The following is a 21,347-nucleotide window of genomic DNA, read 5'->3' on the forward strand; positions in this document are numbered from 1 at the left end:
ATGATAAATCCATATTTTCCCATAAACGAGAGAAATGTAAATTCTTTCTTCCATTCAAATTGAGAATGGGAAGTTAATGTTTTTGCTTTGCATGGCTAGCATTTTCTACTAGAAGTAGTAAAGGGCAGTAGAAGGAGAATACCTACTCTTAAGATTGTCTATTTCATTGCTTATTGATTTTGGATGAGTGGGTAGTTTGTAGAGTAAGTCACTTATTCATCTAGCTCAGTGAAGGGTGCCTTCTTGAGATGGCTCTTCTGCCAAAGAAACAGAGCATTTCATTGGGGTCAGGGATTGTCACTCACCAGTATGTGAACTTGGGCAAGTCTCTAGCTTCTCTTTGGTTCTCTTATATATAAAATTCAGATATCAGTGTATTTTTGTGAGAATTAAATGAGCTTTTGAGTTCACCCCTTTAATGAAGTGAGGGCAGGAGGAGGAAACATTTATTGACCACCTATTACATTGCGTATACCCATTATCCTATTGTACGTTTGCCATCTATCTTGTGCAGAATGCATTGCTGTCACCTTTTCTAAAAATAGAGCTTTGGAAGAAATGATCACTCAAGATTATTATCTAATAAGTGACATAACTGGAGTCAAATTAATGTCCAAACCTCATATTGTGCCACATGCCTATTAAGGAGAATGTTTGTTTCCCCCACCCCCACCCATTCTTTCTGTTTCCTAAAGTGAGAAAGAAAGATAGGGCATAAAAGTGGGTAGTGTTAAATCTTCTGTTACATGAAAGCTTTTCTTTTTTGACAAACTAATATTGGTACTATGTAATTAAAATCTTATTAAAATATTTCTTTTGAAATTCTGGAACACTGATGTAGAGTTCCAAAAACATGTTTTGAAGTTTGAATGACATACACAAAAGTAATAGAGACCTATCCATTTTATGAACTATCAGAAAGGATTAAATGTACTGGCATGGTTCATGACCATATGCTGTGTTTCTTTCTGAAAGATATAAATCAACTACACCTCAAGAATGGATCAAAGTGTGTAAAATATAATTATCTTTTATTTGGTTCTTTTTATTTTGGTCTTTTATAATCTCTCAAATGTTTATAAATAAAGATCTTATTACTATAATATGTCCATGACAACCTTCTTAAATGACCTTATCGTAAAAAATACTGGATTACTAACGTGAAAACCCTGAAGGCATAAAACAGGTCCCAGTGGAATAGATTTTAAAAGCTCACATGTTCCGAGTTGAAAAAAAAATCATCCTTGTAACATAATGAATGCATTTTACAAGATTGGCTTCAATTTAAACTAGAGTATTAAATTTTAACCCTCAATCATTGGTCTTTGTCATAAGGTCAGTACCATTTGATAAATGCTTATCTCTTGAGTAAGAAACAGATGCTCTTTGGTTTGTATCATTGTGCGAACTGATCAATTCATTAATGGGGTTATAGAAAGAGCATATCTTGAGGCTGATGAAGTCATATGTTTTGATTTCATTATGTTGACTTCAGTTTAACTAATGGAAGCTCCAGTGTTCCAACATGTAAACAATTACTGTTTTTTCTTTTGCAGTGGCTCCACCCACACGGTTAAGATATAATGTAATATCTCATGACAGTATACAGATTTCATGGAAGCCTCCAAGGGGGAAATTTGGTGGATACAAACTTCTTGTGACTCCAGCTTCAGGTAAAAACAGTTGATTGTGTTTTCTAGAGCATTGGCAACTTCTTACACATTGGTAACTAAACATGTGAAGTACTGAGTGTTGCTTTAAAATCATTTCAAAGTTTTTTTTTAATTTAATATTTGAACTTGAAACCTAATCAAGGCAATAATATTCCTAAAGTCTAAAGAGTCACTATTAGGTTCCCCATAATTCTCCTTGGGAGAAATTTCCAGGCTATTGACTATTACCTCTGTTCACTACCTCTGTTTCAACATAGTATGAATATTTTTGGTCTGTTGACACTTAAAAAAGAATAGAGTACATCTGGAAGGCCAACGCTTGTGGCTAGCTGTGTAAATTATGATTAATTAACTTGATAGTATATTATTCAGCTGTTATACATTAAAATGATGTAAGCTAAATAGACATTGTGAAAATAAGTGATCAATTAAATCAGGAAAAGCAAAAGTTAGATTTATTGATCATGAAGATAAAGTAGTTATGCAAAATTTTTAACATTAAATTTTGCTTGAAGTTTTTTCTTTCTTCTATTGTATGTTTTTGTTATACAAATAGAATCAACTAAAACAACAGAGTATATATAGGGATTGCTGTTGTTACACAGGGGGCATGGTGGCAAAGAGCAGGTCAACATGATGGAATGTTTGAGTTCCACACCTGGTTCTGTGGTGTATAAGAAATGTCCTTGGGCAACTTATTATCCTCTCAGTTCTCTGAGTTTTTCTTTCTTTCTTTTTTTTTTTTTTAAGATTTTATTTATTTATTCATGATTTTATTTATTTATTCATTTATTCTCCCTCTCACACAGAGGGAGAGAGAGAGAGGCAGAGACATAGGCAGAGAGAATCAGGCTCCCTGCAGGGAGCCCAAAGTGGGACTTCATCCCAGGACTTCAGGATCACACCCTGGGCCAAAGGCAGGCACTAAACTGCTGAGCCACCCAGGCATCCCAGTTCTCTGAGTTCTTATGTAAAATGCAGAAATAGCACTAGTTCCCATCTCATGGACTTGCTGTAAGCATGGAACTCAAAATGTGGTCTGGAAATCAGTACCATAGGCATCAGCTAAGAGCAAATGCAGAATATTGGTCAGCACCTCCCACCTGCTGTATCACCATCTGATCTTTACAAAGATCCCCAGATGACTCCTATGCACGTTAAATTTGAGAAGCACTGTTTGTGAGGACTAAATGGTATGGGGATTGCCTGGATCACACGAGGAGAGAACCTGCTCCTTCCTGGAGTATATTTGAAGATGGTACATTGCATCTCCAAGGACAAAAAAAAAAAAAAATCCACCAGGCACCACTGAGTTCAATGGAAGGGGACAGAAGCCCACGCAGAGGGGGAATAACAAGGTGGAAGCTTTTCCCTGTGCTGCATCATTGACTCCAGGCACCTGCTCGGCCTTCCGATTGCTTTTCTGGGACAGAATTGTGCCGGGCACAGCGCTGGGAGGCTCCCCTCCAGGGGAGGGAGTGGGTCCACACCTTGCCAGATTGGGAGTTTTTAATGCCAGCCCTGTACCAGAGATAAAACACAGGAGAACTGTGGTGCCAGGTGTGCTGACAGCCTGGAGACAGACAGGTTGAGGGCAGAGATCTAATAGAAGCCTGGGATATGGGAGGAGGGAGGGGAGAGTGTTTGCTTTTCTGTGAGGGCTTCCTGAACGGTGTTGGGTGCTAGTTCCTCTTCCCTGGGACAGGAGGGAGGGGAGTGATACCACCATCCACCCTTGCCCACCAGCAGGGTCAGCACCCCCAGTGGAAACTGGAGCTGCTTACACCAAACCCAACCCCCTGTACCCTTTCTAGGGCAGGTCTGTGGGCCTGCACAGCAGGCCTCTCCCCCAGAAGATCAACACAGGCCCAGATATAATGTATCTGATGTCCATGTCCCAAGTCTACTGATCATAGGGTGCTGCAAAGCAACAGCTTCAGTTCTGGTGGGAATAGGACAAGGCTTTCCCTTTTTTATTTTACTTTTTAAATTTTTCTTTAGAATCAGGCTTATGGTATTTGTTCATTTGTTTGTTTGTTTTTTGTTTCCTTTTCTCATTTTTTGAATCAGCCTTTTTATTCTTTTTTTTTCCTTCCTTTTTTCTTTTTCTTTGGAATCAGGCTTACAGTTTTTTCTTTAGACAGAAACTTAGGCAAAATGACAAGAAGGAGGAATTCTTCCCAAAAGAAAGATAAAGAAGAAATCACAGTCAGGGATCCACTCAAAACAGATATAAGTAATATATCTAAACAAGAATTTAGAATGACAGTCACAAAAATACTATCTGAGCTTGAAAGAATCATAGAAAACAGCAGAAAAGCCCTGCTGTGGAGATAAAAGACCTAAAAGCTAGTCAGGCTGAAATAAAAAATACTGTAACTGAGATGCAAAACTGACTGGATATAATCACAGTGAGGATGAAAGAAGCAGAGGAATGACTAGGTATATAGAAGATAAAATTATGGAAAATAATCAAACTGGAAAGAAGAAAGAAAACTATTAGATCAAGGATATAGACTAGAGAACTCAGTGATTCCATAAAGCACAGCAATATCTGTATCCTAGGAGTCCCAGAAGAAGAAGAGCAGGAAAAAGGGCCAGAAGGCTTATTTGAACAAATTATAGCTCAGAATTTCCTTAATCTGGGGAAGAAAACAGGCATTTAAGTCCAAGAGGGACAGATAACTTCCCTCAAAATTAACAAAAGTAGATCAACACCAAGACATATCATAGTGAAACTTGCAAAATACAAAGTTAAAGAGAGAGTTCTGAAAACAGTGTGGGTTAGCAGCACACCTGTCCACAGAAACCTGGAAGGCCAGAAGGTAGTGACATGACATAATCAGTGTGCTGAATGGGAATAAATGCAGTAAGAATACTATATCCAGCAAGGCTGTAATTCAGAATAGAGGTAGAGATAGAGAGTTTCCAAGATAAAGAAAAACTAAAGGAGTTCATGAGCACCAAACCAGCTCTGCAAGAAATATTAAAAGGGACCCTTTGAATGGAAAAGAGAAACCAAAAGCAACAAAGAGTAGAAAAGAACAGAGACAATCTATAGGAACAGCAATTTTACAGGTAATACTGTGGCACTAAATTTGTATCTATCAATAATTACTATGAATGTTAATGGACTACATGCTCCAATCAAAAGACATAGGGTATCATAATGGATAAAAAACCCAAACCCATTGATATACTGTTTAGAGACTCATAGATCCAAAGATTGAAAGTGAGGGGGTGGAGAACCATTTATCATGCTAATGGACATCAAAAGAAAGCTGGCGTAGCCATCCTTATATCAGACAAACTAGATTTTAAACCAAAGACTGTAATAAGAGATGAAGAAGGGCACTATATCATAATAAAGGGGTCTATACAACGAGAAGATCTAACAATTGCAAATTTTTATGCCCCCAACTTGGGAGCAGCCAAATATATAGATTAATTAATAAATAACTTAAAGAAACTCATTGATAATTATACAATAATAGTAGAGGACTTTAACACCACATTCACAGCAATGGAAAGATCACCTAAGCAGAAGATCAACAAGGAAACAATGGCTTTGAATGACACACTGGACCAGATGGACTTCACAGATATATTCGGAACATTTCATCCTAAAGCAGCAAAATGCACATTCTTTTCAAGGCACATGGAACATTCTTCAGAATAGATCATATACTGGGTCACAAATAGGGCCTCAACCAGTATAAAACGATGGAGATCATACCATGCATATTTTCAGACCACAATGCTATTAAACTTGAAGTCAACCGTAAGAAAAAATTTGGAAAGACTACACAAATGGAATTTAGAGAACATCCTACTACAGAATGAATGGATTAATCAAGAAATTAAAGAAGAAATAAAAAAATACATGGCAACAAAAGAAAATGAAAACATGATAGTCTAAAACCTTTGGGATGCAGCAAAGGCAGTCAGAAGATGGAAGTATATAGCAATACAGGCCTTCCTCAAGAAGCAAAAAAAGTCTCAAATATACAACCTAAACGTACACTTAAAGAAGCTGGAAAAAGAATAGCAAATGAAGCCTAAAACCAGCAGAAAAAGAGAATAATAAAGATTAGAGCAGAAATAAATGATTTAGAAATATAAAAACCCCAATAGAACAGATAAACAAAACAAGGAGCTGGATCTTTGAAATTAATAACATTGATAAGCTCCTAGCCAGGCTTATCAAAAAGAAAAGAAAAAGGACCCAAATAAATAAAATCATGAATGAAAGAAGAGAGATCACAAACAGCACCACAGAAATACAATTATAAAAGAATATTATGAGCAATTATATGCCAAGAAATTGGGCAATCTGGAAGAAATGGATAAATTCCTAGAAACAAAAACTACCAAAACTGAAACAGGAAGAAATAGAAAGTTTCAACAGACCCATGACCAGCAAAGAAATTGAATAAGTAATCAGGGGCACCTGGGTGGCTCAGTTGGTTAAGCGTCTACCTTCGGCTCAGGTCATGATCCCAGGGTCCTGGGATTGAGCCCCATATTAGGCTCTCTGCTGAGCTTCTCCCCCTCCCTCCACTGCTCCCCCTGTTTGTGCTCTCTCTTTCCCTCTGTCAAATCAATAAAAGTCTTTAAAAAAAGATATTGAATCAGTAATTAAAAATCTCCAAACAAATGAGTCCAGGGCCAGATGACTTCCCAGGGGAATTCTCCCAAGCATTTAAAGAAGAAGTAATATCTGTTCTTCTGAAACTGTTCCAGAAAACAGAAATGGAAGGAAAACTTCCAAACTCATTCTATAAAACTAGCATTACCTTGATTCCAAAACCAGACGAAGGACCCACTAAAAAGGAGAATTACAGACAAGTTTTCCTGATGAACATGTATGCAAAAATTCTCAACAAGATACCAGCTAGTCAAATCCAACGGTACATTAAAATAATTATTTATCATGATCAAGTGGGATTTATTCCTGGACTGATATCTGCAGATCAACCAGTGTGATTCACCACATTAATAAAAGGATGAGAACCACATGATCCTCTCAATAGATGCAGAAAAAAAGGATTTGACAAAGTACAGCATCCTTTCTTTTTTTTTTTGTACTTTATTTTTTTAAAAAAGATTTTATTTATTTATTCATAGAGACACAGAGAAAGAGAGAGAGAGAGAGAGAGAGAGAGAGAGAGAGGCAGAGACACAGGCAGAGGGAGAAGTGGGCTCCATGCAGGGAGCCCGACGTGGGTCTGGATCCCAGGTCTCCAGGATCACGCCCTGGGCTGCAGGCAGCGTTAAACCACTGCACCACTGGGGCTGCCCACAGCATCCTTTCTTGATAAAAACCCTCAAGAAAGTAGGGATAGAAGGAACATACCTCAATATCATAAAGACCATATATGAAAGACCCACAGTAATATCATCCTCAGTGGGGAAAAACTGAGAGCTTTTCCTGGAAGGTCAGGAATGCACCAAGGATGTCTCTCTCACCACTGTTACTCAGCATAGTATTAGAAGTCCTAGCCTCTCTCTGCGTGGAGTCTGCTTCTCTCTCTGCCTGTATCTCTACCCCTCTCTCTCTGTGTGTCTCTATGAATAAATAAATAAAATCATTTAAAAAATCTAAAAAAAAAAAAGAAGTCCTAGCCTCAACAATCAGACAACAAAAAGAAATAAAAGGCATCCAAATTGCCAAGGCATAAGTCAAACTTTCACTCTTCATAGACCACATAATTCTCTATGTAAAAAAACCAAGTCTCCACCAAAAAATTGCTAAAAGTGATACATGAATTCAGCAAAGTCACAGGCTACAAAATCAATGTACAGAAATCTGTTGCATTTCTATACACCAATAATGAAGAAGCAGAAAGAGAAATCAAGGAATTGATCCCATTCACAACTGCACCAAAAACCATAAGATACCTAGGAATAAACTTAACCAAAGAGGTAAAATGTCTGTACTGAAAACTAGAATATTTATGAAAGAAATTGAAGAAGACACAAAGAAATGGAAAATCCTTCCTTGCTTATGGATTGGAAGAACAAATATTGTTAAAATGTCAATACTACCCCAAAACAGCCTTCACATTTATCAAAATAACACCAACATTTTTCACAGAGTTAGAATAAACAATGCTAATATTTGTATAGAACCAGAAAAGACTCTGAATAGCCAAACTAATGTTGAAAAAGAAAACCAAAGCTCGAGGCATTGCAATGCCATATTTCAAGCTGTAATACAAAGCTGTGATCATCAAGACAGCATGGCATTGGCACAAAAACAGACACATAGATCAATGGAGCCAAGTAGAAAACCCAGAAATGGACCCATAACTCTGTGGTTAAACTAAGCTTCAACAAAGCAGGAAAGAATATCCAATGGAAAAAGGACAGTCTCTTCAACAAATGACGTTGGGAAAACTGCACAGTGACATGCAGAATAATGAAACTAGGCCAATTTCTTATACCATGCACAAAAAATAAATTCAAAATGGATGAAAGACCTAAATGTGAGGTGGAAAACCATCAAATCCTAGAGGAGAACACAGGCAGCAACCTTTTTGACCTCAGCTGCAGCAACTTCTTGCTAGACATATCTCCGTAAGTGAGGGAAACAAAAGCAAAAATGAACTATTGGGACTTCATTAAGATAAAACTTATGCACATAAAGGAAACAAAACTAAAAAGTGACCTAAGGAATGGAAGAAGATATTTGCAAATGACAAATCAGATAAAGGGCTAGTATCTAAAATTTATGAAGAATGTATCAAACTGAACAGCCAAAAAACAAATAATTGAGTTACAAAATGGCAGAAAACATGAACAGACATTTCTCCAGCAAAGACATACAAATGGCCAACAGACACATGAAAAAATGCTCGACATCACTTGTCAACAGGAAAAGACAAATCAAAACCACAGTGAGATATCACTTTATACCAATTAGAATGGCTAAAATAACAAGACAGGAAACAACAAATGTTGGAGAAGATGCAAAGAAAGGGGAACTGTCTTACACTCTTGGTGGGAATGCAAACTGTGTAGCCATTCTGGAAAACAGTATGGAAGTTCCTCAGAAAATTAAAAATAGGAATATGCTATGACTCACCAATTGCACTACTAGATATTTATCCAAAAGATACAAAAATACTGATTTGAAGGGGCACATGCACCCCAGTATTTATAGCAGCACTATCAGCAGGTGGAAAAAGAGCCCACATGTCCAACAACTGATGAATGTATAAGGAAGATGTGGCATATATATTATATTATATTATATTATATTTTTTTATTTTATTTTATTTTATTTTATTTTATTTTATTTTATTTTATTTTATTATATATAATATTGGTCAGCCATCAAAAAGAATGAAATCTGATCCCAGGGTCCTAGGATTGAGTTCTGCAGGGAGTCTGCATCTCTGTCTGCCTATGTCTCTGCCTCTCTCTGTGTCTCTCATGAATAAAAAAATAAAATAAATCTTAAAAAAAAAAAGAATGAAATCTTGGCATTTGCAGCAATGTGGACGGAACTAGAGTATATTATGCTAAGCCAAATAAGTTAGAGGAAGACAAATATTGTAAGATTTCACTCACGTGGAATTTAAGAAACCAGATGAACATAGGGGAAGAGAGGAAAAAGTAAGATAAAAACAGAGAGGGAGGCAAATCATAAGAGACTCTTAACTATAGGGAACAAACTGAGGGTCGATGGAGGGGAAAGTGGGTGGGGGGATGGGGTAACTGGATGATGGGCATTAAGAGAGGGCACTTGTGATGAGCACTGTGTTAAACGTAAGTGACGAATCACTAAATTCTCCTGTAACAAGTACTTCCCTCTACTAACTTGAATTTAAATAAATCTTGTGAGAAAAAAAAAAAAGAGATTCGTGAACATCATTATGAGCTTAAAGGTCAAAAAACAAGTTTCCATTTGTGGTACCTCTGAGAATTCCCCATGTCTGATCCTGAAAGTTTATTCTTTTTCCTCCAGGCAACTGGCATTTTAATTTTCCCTGATCAATTGCTGATAATTCTAAACTATTGAGTACCCCACGTAGGTGTCATTAAGGAAGCAGGGAGCCTTGGAAGTAATTTGTGTAATCTCCGAACCAAATCTCAGCCAGATCCTTCAATCCCCTCTGCCATCGCACACCCACAAAGCGTACCTCCAGCTCTTACTTAAACACCTCCAGAGACAAAAAATAAAAATTGAGAATGAAAGCAAATTATTTCTTCATGAATACTGGCTATATTTTGTCCAGCGACCCAATGTCTTTATGCAGTGACCCAAGCCAATAAGACAGTGTTGACACTCTGGTATCTACTTGATCAAGCATAAAATAAATAGAGTAAATAAAAAGAGTTATCAATGTAGCTAGACACAAAATGTAGACATTTTAGCACTGCAAGACTTGTTCTAAGTATAGTTTATACCAGGCTTTCCCAAAGTGTGTTCCATGGCAATCTGCAAGGTCCTAATAGCTGTTATACCACCAAATGGGTTAATGGTCAAAGAAATTTAAGAAGTCCTATTTTAAAGAGTTTAAAGCTTCTTTTATTGTAGAATTATCAACACCTTTAGTAATATACCTATGCCTCTCAGAGAGGGATTCTAATACAGAGTATTCTAAGAATACTTTTTTTTTAGTGAAACACACATTAAGAAAGATTTATTTGGTGCACTTTGTAGTAGATGAGTTTTAAATAGTAGAAGCATTTTTTTAAATACAGGTCTTTTTTTTTAAGATTTTATTTATCCATTCATAGAGACACACACACAGACAGAGGAGAGAGAGAGAGAGAGAGAGGCAGAGACACAGGCAGAGGGAGAAGCAGGCTCCATGCAGGGAGCCCCCTACGTGGGACTCCATCCCAGGTCTCCAGAATCAAGCCCCGGGCTGCAGGCGGCGCTAAACCGCTGCGCCACCAGGGCTGCCCTAAATAGTAGAAGTTTGTGAAACCAGGTTTAACATCTTGCACATAAATGAGTTTAAAGGAATGGGTTTTGGCAAGAGAAAGGCTCAGTTCTGCCTTCTAGTAGCAGGCTGCGTGGATGATAGCAGCATCAAATTTCAGACATAACATCATTAATTTTATGAGACTATGATATAAAATATATTGTAATCTGTGTTACGTTTAATTCATTCAGCAAATTTCAGATCCTCTTTGCTGTTAGTGCTAGCGGGGTGGAAGTTTTAAACTTCTCCCTTCTCAGACTCAGTAACTGCTGCCAGAAATTAGAAAAGATAGGCATATTTGGAATTTTGCATAAAAGTTGAGTATTTAAGCAACAGTGTTTCCAGGAAAGCCTTAGATGTCAGTCTAATTTGGTGGAGAGATAATGGAGGTTTGAAATACTTTCACAAACCAAGCTAACTTTTAAGTAGCCGGGCAATGATTGGTTCCATCAACATCCTGAGCCAGTTATGCTCAGATTTAAGACAATTAAATTGCTAATGCTTCGGGGATGCTTTGACTCAGTTTAGAGAGACCATAGCAAAAATTCCAGGGTAGGTAATGACATTCAGTCTGTTCATATCTTTCCCTTCACTTTTAAGTGGAGTTCTTTCCTTCAAGACTGTATCTGATGTTGAGGGCTTACTGTCCTCTAATCCTGTACTATGGCTTTTCCTGTGTATAAAAGCAATAATTGCATTATGATGAAAGATTTTTGTAGATGCATTTTATCTAATTTGGACAACTGTTTTAGTTACCTAATGCAAAAAGTACAACTAAGAATGAGAAAGAACAATATATTAAAAGTAAGTTCTGAAAAAAAAAATAAAAAAAAATAAAAGTAAGTTCTGTGTACATAGGCACCCTTATATATTTTTTAATGTTTTTACCTTGAAAATCTTGTTTACTAATATATTTTCATAATATATGCAATTGGCCTGTTACTTAGTACTGACTTACCTTTCTGTTTTACTATAGGTGGAAAAACCAATCAGTTGAATCTCCAGAACACTGCAACTAAAGCAATTATTCAAGGTCTTATGCCAGACCAGAATTACACGGTTCAAATTATTGCATACAGTAAAGACAAAGAAAGCAAGCCAGCCCAAGGTCAATTCAGAAGTACGTATTTACAGTTCTTAAAGTGTTACCAGGGGACTCTGTTCCAGCTCTGAGTTGGAGTCTGTGGTAAATATTGTAACAGGTTAAAATTGGATTACTTAGATTTGAAGAGTTCTTGAAGGATATTTAGTGAAATCTTCCTTCTAGCACTAATACACCTCTGCCCCTCCCTTAACCCATTTCACTGAATGCCTACTTAAATCCTCTAAATTTTACTTCTTAAATGCTCTCGCTCACACTGTCCTCTGAATCTTATGCAGACATCTCGTCGACCTGGTACATAGTAGGTGCTCAGTGAACACTCACCGAATGACTCAGTGGATGATGCCTGCACCTGATCTATGGTATCCCCAGCAAGTGCCAGTCTAGCCTCTACATAAACAATCTATACAACAAGGAAGTCAACTCTTTCTAATAGTGAATCAGTTGACTTTTACTGTTTTCCTGTTATGTGCTGGGTCCCATGACAAACAGCTTTGTGAACATGGTAAATGTTAAGGGGAGAGTTAAATTCAGGGCTCTGTGAAGGGAGATGTTCTGTCTGTCCCAATAATGGGCTAGGATGAGAATGGATGGGGGATGGCTTCATATTTGAGCCAATTATCAAATAGTAAGTTGGGAAGACAGGGCAGGGCAAGGCATGCAGAGATATTCTAAGCAGGGGAGAAAACTCTGAGGTAGCTTAATCCCTGTCATTAGAAAGCCTTCCCTTTATTGAGTGTAAAAATTGTTTTTACAGGCTGTGATTTTTTTGCTTTTGGGGAGATAGATATTCGTTCATTTATGTGTTCTTTTCTTCCCCCACATTTAACAAATACATATTGCATGACTACTAAGTGTCAGGCCTTATTTTTGACCCTGGGAACATGACAAATCCCTGCCCCTGTGGACCTTTTATTCTAAGAAGAGACCACAGTAACTCCCTCTTCCTGAGAGTGGCCATTCATATGTGGATGGCAAAGTTTTGTGTATTGTGAATGCAAACAGATGAGGCCTGTCCTGGTTAACTTTCTGTGTTACTTCATTGTTACTACAGACTCTTTAAAAATTCCACCTTATTAAAGGGTAATTTTAAACATATTTAAAAAAATCAGCAGGGTAGTATAAAAAACCCCCAAAGTATCCATCAGTCACTTCAATAATTACCCATTCACAGCCCATCTTGTTACATCTTTTATCCTCCCCCCACCACTCTGCCCTAGTTTTGAAGCAAATTCTGGACTTCATTGCAAATCACAATAGCTTTTCAAATCCTGCCATTAGCTTAATCCACAAATCTGGGAGGCTGTGAGATTCATCCACGAATCTAGAACTGCGTGTGCAACAGTGTTTTAGCTGGATTTTCTGCCCCTCTCTCCTTTTTTCCCCCTTCCTCTTCTAAGTAATGTTTTATGACACATATTTTGGGATTTCGAAATAAAAAAAAACCCCAACTTTGTTCACCAGCTACCGCTTGAAACTTCTGAACAAAGACATTTGGTGAATCCACCTGTCAGTAGGACATGCAGATGTTTTAAACATGACATTCTTTTGAGATTCACATTGTCTGGAAGCTCTGGAAAAGGGTTTTATGTAATTTCCAATATAAATCAGCCTCTGTCTGCCTTTTATTGGCACTGTGCTTCAGTTTCTGGCCTCCGACATTCCGAAATGAGTAAGCGAAATAACTCTTCTTAAAGTTTATGAGAAACAGTGGACGGACAAGGAGACATTTTACTTTAGATTGAGGGTATTGCAGTTTATGATTCCAGAGAGTCCATTGGCTGAGCAGCATAAGGAACAGGTAACCTAAGAAAGCTTTTCCAATAGCTATTTACTCAAAGCACTTCAAAGGAAATGCAGTTGTTTTCAGCTTGCTTAGCTCTGCTGAAATCATCTTATTAAGACAGTCTAACTGGTAGTTGATTCACTTATATGTAAGTGTATATATTTCTTAATTACATCATTATTATTGTCAAGGATTCGTTGTTCCCAAATAAAAATTAAAATAACTTTGGATGGTTTTCTTTTTCATTTTGCTCCTTGTGAGATGGAGTCTAGTCTCCACTCCCTGGAAAACTTCCATGGTTAGGTCCAGGAAAATGATGAATCAAACAAATGCTGTGCATCTAGGTTTATAATTAGTGTAGAGTCCTCACGAGTCCATCTTCTGATACACAGAGAAGCATGAGACAATGCTGTTGGATTTTTAAAGATAGAAAGGCATGTCTGATGTAGTGTATGCATTTGGCCAAGCAAATCAAGCATGGCCTCAAGTTTTTTCATCTGCAAATGGGGGTAATGATATAGCCTATTACTGCATGGATTTAACTCACTTCAACACATACTAGGGACATGGTTGCTGTTGTCATGATTAAGGCCACTTTGCTTATGACAGTCTGTTTTCCAATTTAATTTGCCTCCTGCATGAAGAAGAGAGCAGTGTCGTATGACATATGTGTTGCAACTTATATATAAAACCTAGGAACGCAGTTGAAAGTGACTGTTTTGATATATTTATATAGCAGAATGGTTTATGGCCCTATTTGGCAAATTTTCTTTTTGGCTATCATTTTCCTCTTTGGAATGATATTTTGCTAATCTCTGCCTGTAAAATCGTGCCCATCTCTCAAAGTCTGGCTCAAATATCATGTTCCCTATGAAGTGTCCCTGAGTTTCCTCCTCTGGAATTATTCTTTGCCAGATCTATTTCTGCTTCTATCGCCACTCAGCACAGTTGTTCTCATATTAAAATTGCAGATTTCTTTTACTGAATGTAAGCAATTTGAGGCCATGGCCTATGGGTGGGTGGGGTTGAAGATATAGATTTGGAGATTATCCACAGGAGGGTGCACATTAAAATTGTGGGGTGATAAAATTATAGGCGGGGTGTACAGAGATGTAGGGCAAACTTACTATATGATCATGTTTCAGGAATGGAAGCAGAAAAAGGATCCAAAAAAAATGATAATATAAAGGAAGAGTCAGAGGAATACAAGAAAATCCAGGATAATGCCTCTGTAAAAACTGACAAAGAATTTAAAGAAGGAGGTGTTCCAAAGTGGTCAACGCTTATAAAGAAGTCAGAGAGTGAGGTCTGAAAAAAATGGATTTAGAAAGTTAGAGGGTCAGTGGGAATAATAGGATCAAGGCATCTTCTTCTTATTATTTTTTAATCTTGGAATATAACCTCTAGGTACCACAAAGCCAAGGAAGGTTTCTAAGGAAACAAATAATAGAGCTAGAGCAAACATGACCTTGGCAGCTGGCAAATCTCAAACCCTTTCAGCAAAAGGAAGGAAACCAGTACAATGAAGAGGAGGAGGGAGGGATGATAAGACAGGGTTAATGAAATAACGCCCTAGAGAAGGCAAGAAGGATGGTTCAGAGGAAATCCTTCCTTCCCCTTCTTAGCTCACCCTGTAATAAATCTGCTGATTTCCATGAAGTGAAGGCAACAATTAAATTAAATATCTCACTGTAGGATCACTTCTTCCTTTTCATGGATATTTTATTTGTGCAAAAACCATTGCCACTGGTAGTGGTCTGAACTGGCTCAAAACAAGGTAGGGTGCCAAGCAATAGCAGGAAACTTCTGTGGGGTTTTAAGCAGTGGGAAGTGAAGGTATGAGAGAGTAGTAATATATCCATTGGTATGGATATATTAATTCTGGGCTCCTGAATATTTCATACTGGTACTGACAAAGAAATTCTACTGCTACTTAGTAGGGATTTTTTTTTTTTAAGTTTGAAAGGAAATTATTTTGGGTTTTCCACTCTCTAGTTGCAGATAGACCAACTCCAAATGAGTATCTTCATGGCCAAGATCTTTCTAGAACAGGGGCCATCACATAGGCCTTTTTCAGAGACCAGAAGATATGTCTTGAATCCTGGGCCAATACTTCCTGGTTTTATGAAATATGTTTTAATTAGTTAGCCTCCTGGTCTTTCCTTCTCTCATGCATGAAATGGGGGTAATCATGCTGATTTTATAACAATTATGACAGGTTGGATTTATTTAATACATCTGCCTGTAGTGAGTACTCAACCAAAATAATTTCTTAAGTGTCTTCCACACCTTCTCGTGGCAGGGTTGAAACAAAATAGCACTTCTAATCTTTGGGAATGGAATCCTATCATGGAGCTAATTTCTACTTAATACTCTCAATACTTGCAAGAGTTTTAGCTATGGAATATTTTCCTTTAGTCTTTAATATGACATGCTGCTGTGTTTCTACTTTTCTTCCAGTTAATGATTTGGAAAAAAGAAAGGAACCAAAACCCAGAGTCAAGGTTGTGGATAAAGGAAATGGGCACAAACCGTCTCCACCAGAAGAAGGTCAGTTTTTTGTTTTGTTTTGGGGGGAGGATTTTCTTATTTTGGGGGTTGAGTTGTTCTAATTAACACAAGTGATATATACACACCTGGCTATTGGCCCCATCAGAAGAGTGCAGATCTGATACAGAAGTCTCCCTCAGCCCTATGCCACTCCTCCCTTCCTCACATCTAGTAACTGCCAGTACTTTTCTCTCCCTTCCTCTCTGTCTTCAGTACCTTACCAAGTTCTCGTGGATTTATTTTCTATTAAAATACTGGCAGGATCTGTTCATTTCTTTCCACATCTATTGCCAATACTCAGCTAAGCTAAGTTTCTTTTCTGGCATAAAGGATTAGTTAGCACACTCTCCATTTATTTTCTACCAGGAAGTTTGAGGAATCTTTTCAAAACAAATCTGACCTTATGCTCCCTCTGCACACCCCTTAAAGCTCATTCAAGAGCTTTGCACTGCTCTTAGGACAGAGGCTAAACTTTTTAACTGGCCCTCCATGCCCTGCCTACCTACCTGTATCTTCCTCTCCTTCCTCACCAAACAGCTCACTGCTGTCTAGCCCCGCTGGCTCATTCAGATCTTTTAAAGATCTGGTTTCTTTCTGCTGCACTGTCTACATGAGACACTCTCCCCCATCACTGCTCTAGGTAAATACTGCCTCTTTTTCCTGCAAAGCTCATTTCAGTCATCACTTTCTTTAAAACCTTCCCTGACTCCTTTTTTCTTTCCAGGCCTTCAAACAACAACTAATTTTCCTTCACAGCATTTGCTGTAGTTATAATTTTACATTTACTTATAATTGGAATGTTTTGCTTTTTCCACTAGACTGTATGATCCAAGAGAATAAGATTGTGTCTGTTTCTGCTCCTTACTGACTCCTCAGTATCTAGTAATTTCTACTACCTAACAGGAGTCTAAGTTAATATTCACTGAATGCAAAGACAACTAAATGGTTTATGAAGAATGCAAAATATGAATTGCTAAAAATATAGTCACCCAATAACCTGCCCCAGTGATTATTTTCATGCTTTGACATATGACTTTTCTGTGAATATACAGACATATATGCACAGCCTGCCATATTGTATTTGTTGTTCTCTGCATTGTTTTTTTTCTTCACTTTGAGAACTTTCTATGTTGCTGCATACAGGAGGGAGGATAGCCTAGAGGTAAATTGCATCAACATGCCATTTACCTGCCTGAATTCAAAGCTTTGCCTTAAGCTTGGGTGATTTATGCTGTCTTTGCCTTAAGCTTGGGTGATTTATGCTGGTTATTCTAATTTTTATGTCTTTGTTTCTTCATCTAGAATTTATTTCATAGGCTTCTTAGAGATTAACTGTGCTGACAAATGTCAAATACTTATAATACTGCCTATCAGTAAATAATGTTAGCTGTCAATATTAATCTACCTCATTCCTTTTAAGGGCCAGATAATATAGTAACTATTTCCCATACTGATGAGCATTTAGTTACTTTATAGTTTTCACTATTGCAAACCTGCTGGAAAAACATACTTCTAAAAGTGGAGGGGTGCCTGTGTGGCTCAGTGGGTTGAGCATCTGACTCTTGGTTTCGGTTCTCCCAGGGTTGTGAGGTCGAGTCCTGTATCAGGATCTGTGCTCAGCATGGAGTCTGCTTGGGATTCTCTCCCTCTCCTTCTGCCACTCTCCCTCTTGTGCTCGCTCTCTTTCTAAAATAAATAAATACAATCTTTAAACAAAATAAAAATAGAATTTCAGTGTTTAAGGATATGCATATTTAGAATTTTTGAAAGTGTCTATCATAGTGATACTTTTTCCAATAATTTATTTTTAAAAATAAATTCTTTCCAATATTTGGAATTTCCAATATTTAAAAAATTTTCTCCACAATATTAATTGCTTTACTTTGGATTTCTTTAATTACTAGTAAGGTTGAGCCTTTTTGTTTTTCATATCTTCAGTGGTCATTGGTATTTTTTTTCCCATCTTTGGTCCATGGTCTATTTTTGCTCTGTGTTCCTTGTTTTTTTCTAAGAATAGTTTTCTATCTCCACATTTGAGATGCTAAAACTTTTTCTCTTATATTGTCATATTGTTGAAAATATCTTTTCTTGATGTATTATTTGCCTTGCAACTTTATTTATGCTTTTTGAAAATATTTACTTATTTATTTATTTATTTATTTATTTAGATTTTATTTTTTTATTAATGAGGGACAGAGAGACAGCAGAGACATAGGCAGAGAGAGAAGCAAGCTCCCTGTAGGGAGCCCAATGCAGGACTTGATCCTAGGAATCTTGGAAACATGCCCTGAGCCAAAGGCAGATAGATGCTCAACCACTGAGCCACTCAAGCATCCTGTTTTTTGAGAATTTTTAATACAATTTTAAAAAATTCATGACAATTGTACTGTTGTTACCTTTTCTTGATGGCTTTGTGACTTTCTTAGATTATGAAACATTTTCTTGTCTAATAATTTATCATTTTATATTTATATTTAACTATAATATTATAATTTATTGTTACATATATCAGATATACAAAAAGTATAAAAATAACATAATAAATGTCTTTGTCCAGTTAAGAAAATAAATGCATTAAAATATAGTTGGAGCTCCCTGTGTATCCCTACATATGCCCTTCCCCTCTTCATAAGAGGCTATCAGTATTCTGAATTCAGTGTTTATCATTCCAATATGTGTCTTTATCATTTTATTACATATATCTGAATCCTGAAACCATATTTTAATTATACATTTATATCTTAAATTTTATATACATTTTATTATATGTACCTTTTTTGCAACTTGCCTTTTTTTAGAACACAATATTAGATTTTTAAAAGTTATTTACATTACTTATGTAGAGGCAATTTATTCATCTTTGTTGTGTAGACTAGAATCCCATTGGATAAATAAACCCCAGTGTATTTAATCCTTCTACTCTTAATGTTCCCAACATTTTGCTATTACAGACTTGCTATAAATACTCTTGTTTATGTCTCCTTCTGTACACACAGTAGAATTTCTCTAGAGTGTATACCTAGATTTTGAATTATGCAGTTGTAACATGCATATCTTTAACCTCTTTGATTGTATTTATGGTGTCACTATCTTCTGGCTCCTGCTTTTGACAAGCCTGTATCCATCTAAAGGTTGTCGTTTTCAGGTAACTTCTCTTTTCTCTCTAGTTGCTTTTCAGTCTTCTTTCCCTTTTCTCTGGCATTCTGTTGTTTCACTACAACAGCCTAGTTACAGATTTCTTTGTGCTCCCAGAATTAGGAGTTCTGTCTTTCACCAGTTCTGGAAAATTCTTAACATTTCACTCTTCAAATATTTTCCCCCAATTATCCATTCCTTTCTGTCTACACTCTTTTTGTGTATTTAAATTAGATTTCTCATAGATAATCTCCTCCAATGTCTCTTCATTTTCATGCTTTTTCACCTCTCTGATTTTATCAATGACATTTTGAGTAATTTCCTTTACCTTTCTACTAGCACACTAATTATATCTTTTCCTTTTACAAATCTGCTTTTTAACCTGTACTTTTCAATGAGTAAATCTTTTCTTTCTGGAAATTATGTTTAGTCTTTAATAAATTTCTATGATACTTTGTTCTATTTTAGTGTTTTAAAAAATTCTTGCAATATCTCCATCATATTTGTTTTATATTCTGAGCCCAATAATTATATTATTTAAAGTATTTGGAGTCTACATTCTTCTTTTTCTTTTCCATACTGGTCTTCATTCATGGTGCTTGTTTTCTTGTTTGATGTGTCACATTGGTTTGTGAGCTTATTTGTGGGAATTCTTCACAGCATGGTTTAGGAGTATCCCTCTCCAGAGAGGTGCCCTTTGGTAGTAACTATTTATGTTTATTTTTTGTCTTGGGACACTCAGAGGTTGTTTACAGTTACAAGTTCATAGGAGAGGTAGTTTTCTTCCACACAGAGCTTAGGCCAATACAAACTCTTTATTATCTCCCTTGCTGGAAAGCAGATATTTTTTTCTAGCCCATTATTTCTCTAAGCCCATTGAGGGTGCTGCTTTCACTTGAGAAGTATCAATTTCAGCCTCCTACTTTGAATGCATACAAGGTCTTGTCTCTTGTTCCTATATGACCATTAGCTGAACCTCTTGACTTATAAACTCCTGGTTAATATGAAATCTGCCCCCTTGCAATAAATAATTTGTGAAGAAATACTTTGAGACTATGAAAATATTGTTTTTTTTCATTAAAATTTTACCACTTGTTTTAACCTTCATTGATGATTCTTAATCTGTTACTGCTGTGCTGTTTATAAAATGGTAATTTTCCTAACTTCATTGTTTACTCTGCATATAATAGCTGGCTTTCTCCTGTAAGGGAGATCTTTCCCTTCTCTTACATTTGTTTGTCTATTTGTATCAATATGGACCCATGGATTCTTATTTTATGGGATGGATTATAATCCATTACTATCATTATTTATTTTGATGCTCAAATTCTTCCAGAGTTGTTCAGTGGGAGCTATTTCATGCTGTCCCCTATGCCTATCATTCTTTAAGCTTTGCCTATTTTGTGGCACAAATCTTACATTCCAGAGTCATGTTTTTTGTTTGTTTGTTTGTTTGTTTGTTTTCTCTGCTTCTCTGAAATTAATCGTCAGAAAGTCCTGGTTTGTTTTCATGGAAAATGGTATTTAGAAGCCAAGATGTGGACATGAGATGTGCTTATTGCATCTAGATTGTCATTGCTTCTAGGTCCTCTTCTCTAGGTACACATGCACCATACACACACGTATGCACACTCTTCTATCTATTTATCTATCATCTGTCTTATTCTATCTTGTATCTACCTTAGACCTTTATCACAGGGTTCATTTTAGTCCTCCTGTTTCCATATTAATAACCCTTTTGCAAGAGAGTTAGAAACATGGCTCCCTATGTCTTAAATATATCTACTTACATGCTCAACCATAAAAATATTTTTAGAGGGGTACCTGTGTGGCTCAGTGGTTGAACATCTGCCTTTGGCTCAGGTCCTGATCCAAGAACCTGGGATTGAGTCCCATATCAGGCTCCCCCTAGAGAGCCTGCTTCTCCCTCTGCCTATGTCTCTTCCTCTCTCTCTCTGAGTCTCTCATGAATAAATAAATTAAAGAAAAAGTTTTAGAATTTCTAATCTATACACACTGTAAAAAAAATTATTAGTTAAGTTTCAATATTTGTGGGACACCTGGGTGGCTCAGCGGTTGAGTGTCTACCTTCGGCCCAGGGCATGATCCTGGGGTTCTGGGATTGAGTCCCGCATCGGGCTTCCTGCATGGAGCCTGCTTCT

The 21,347-nt window shown here is 36.9% G+C and overlaps 1 protein-coding gene across 4 annotated transcripts in view; it reads left to right on the forward strand.

The window, feature by feature from the left end:
* COL14A1 (collagen type XIV alpha 1 chain) overlaps positions 1-21,347 on the forward strand; it is a 216,156-nt gene that overhangs the window by 21,996 nt on the left and 172,813 nt on the right. For all 4 annotated transcript variants that reach the window (XM_072774345.1, XM_072774344.1, XM_072774346.1 and 1 more), the window contains exons 3-5: positions 1,557-1,673; positions 11,589-11,732; positions 15,961-16,050. In XM_072774345.1, the coding sequence (XP_072630446.1) occupies positions 1,557-1,673; positions 11,589-11,732; positions 15,961-16,050 (351 nt within the window). The remainder of the gene's footprint in view (positions 1-1,556; positions 1,674-11,588; positions 11,733-15,960; positions 16,051-21,347) is intronic.

Source organism: Canis lupus, chromosome 14 (genome assembly GCF_048164855.1).
Source record: "Canis lupus baileyi chromosome 14, mCanLup2.hap1, whole genome shotgun sequence".
NCBI lineage: Eukaryota > Metazoa > Chordata > Mammalia > Carnivora > Canidae > Canis > Canis lupus.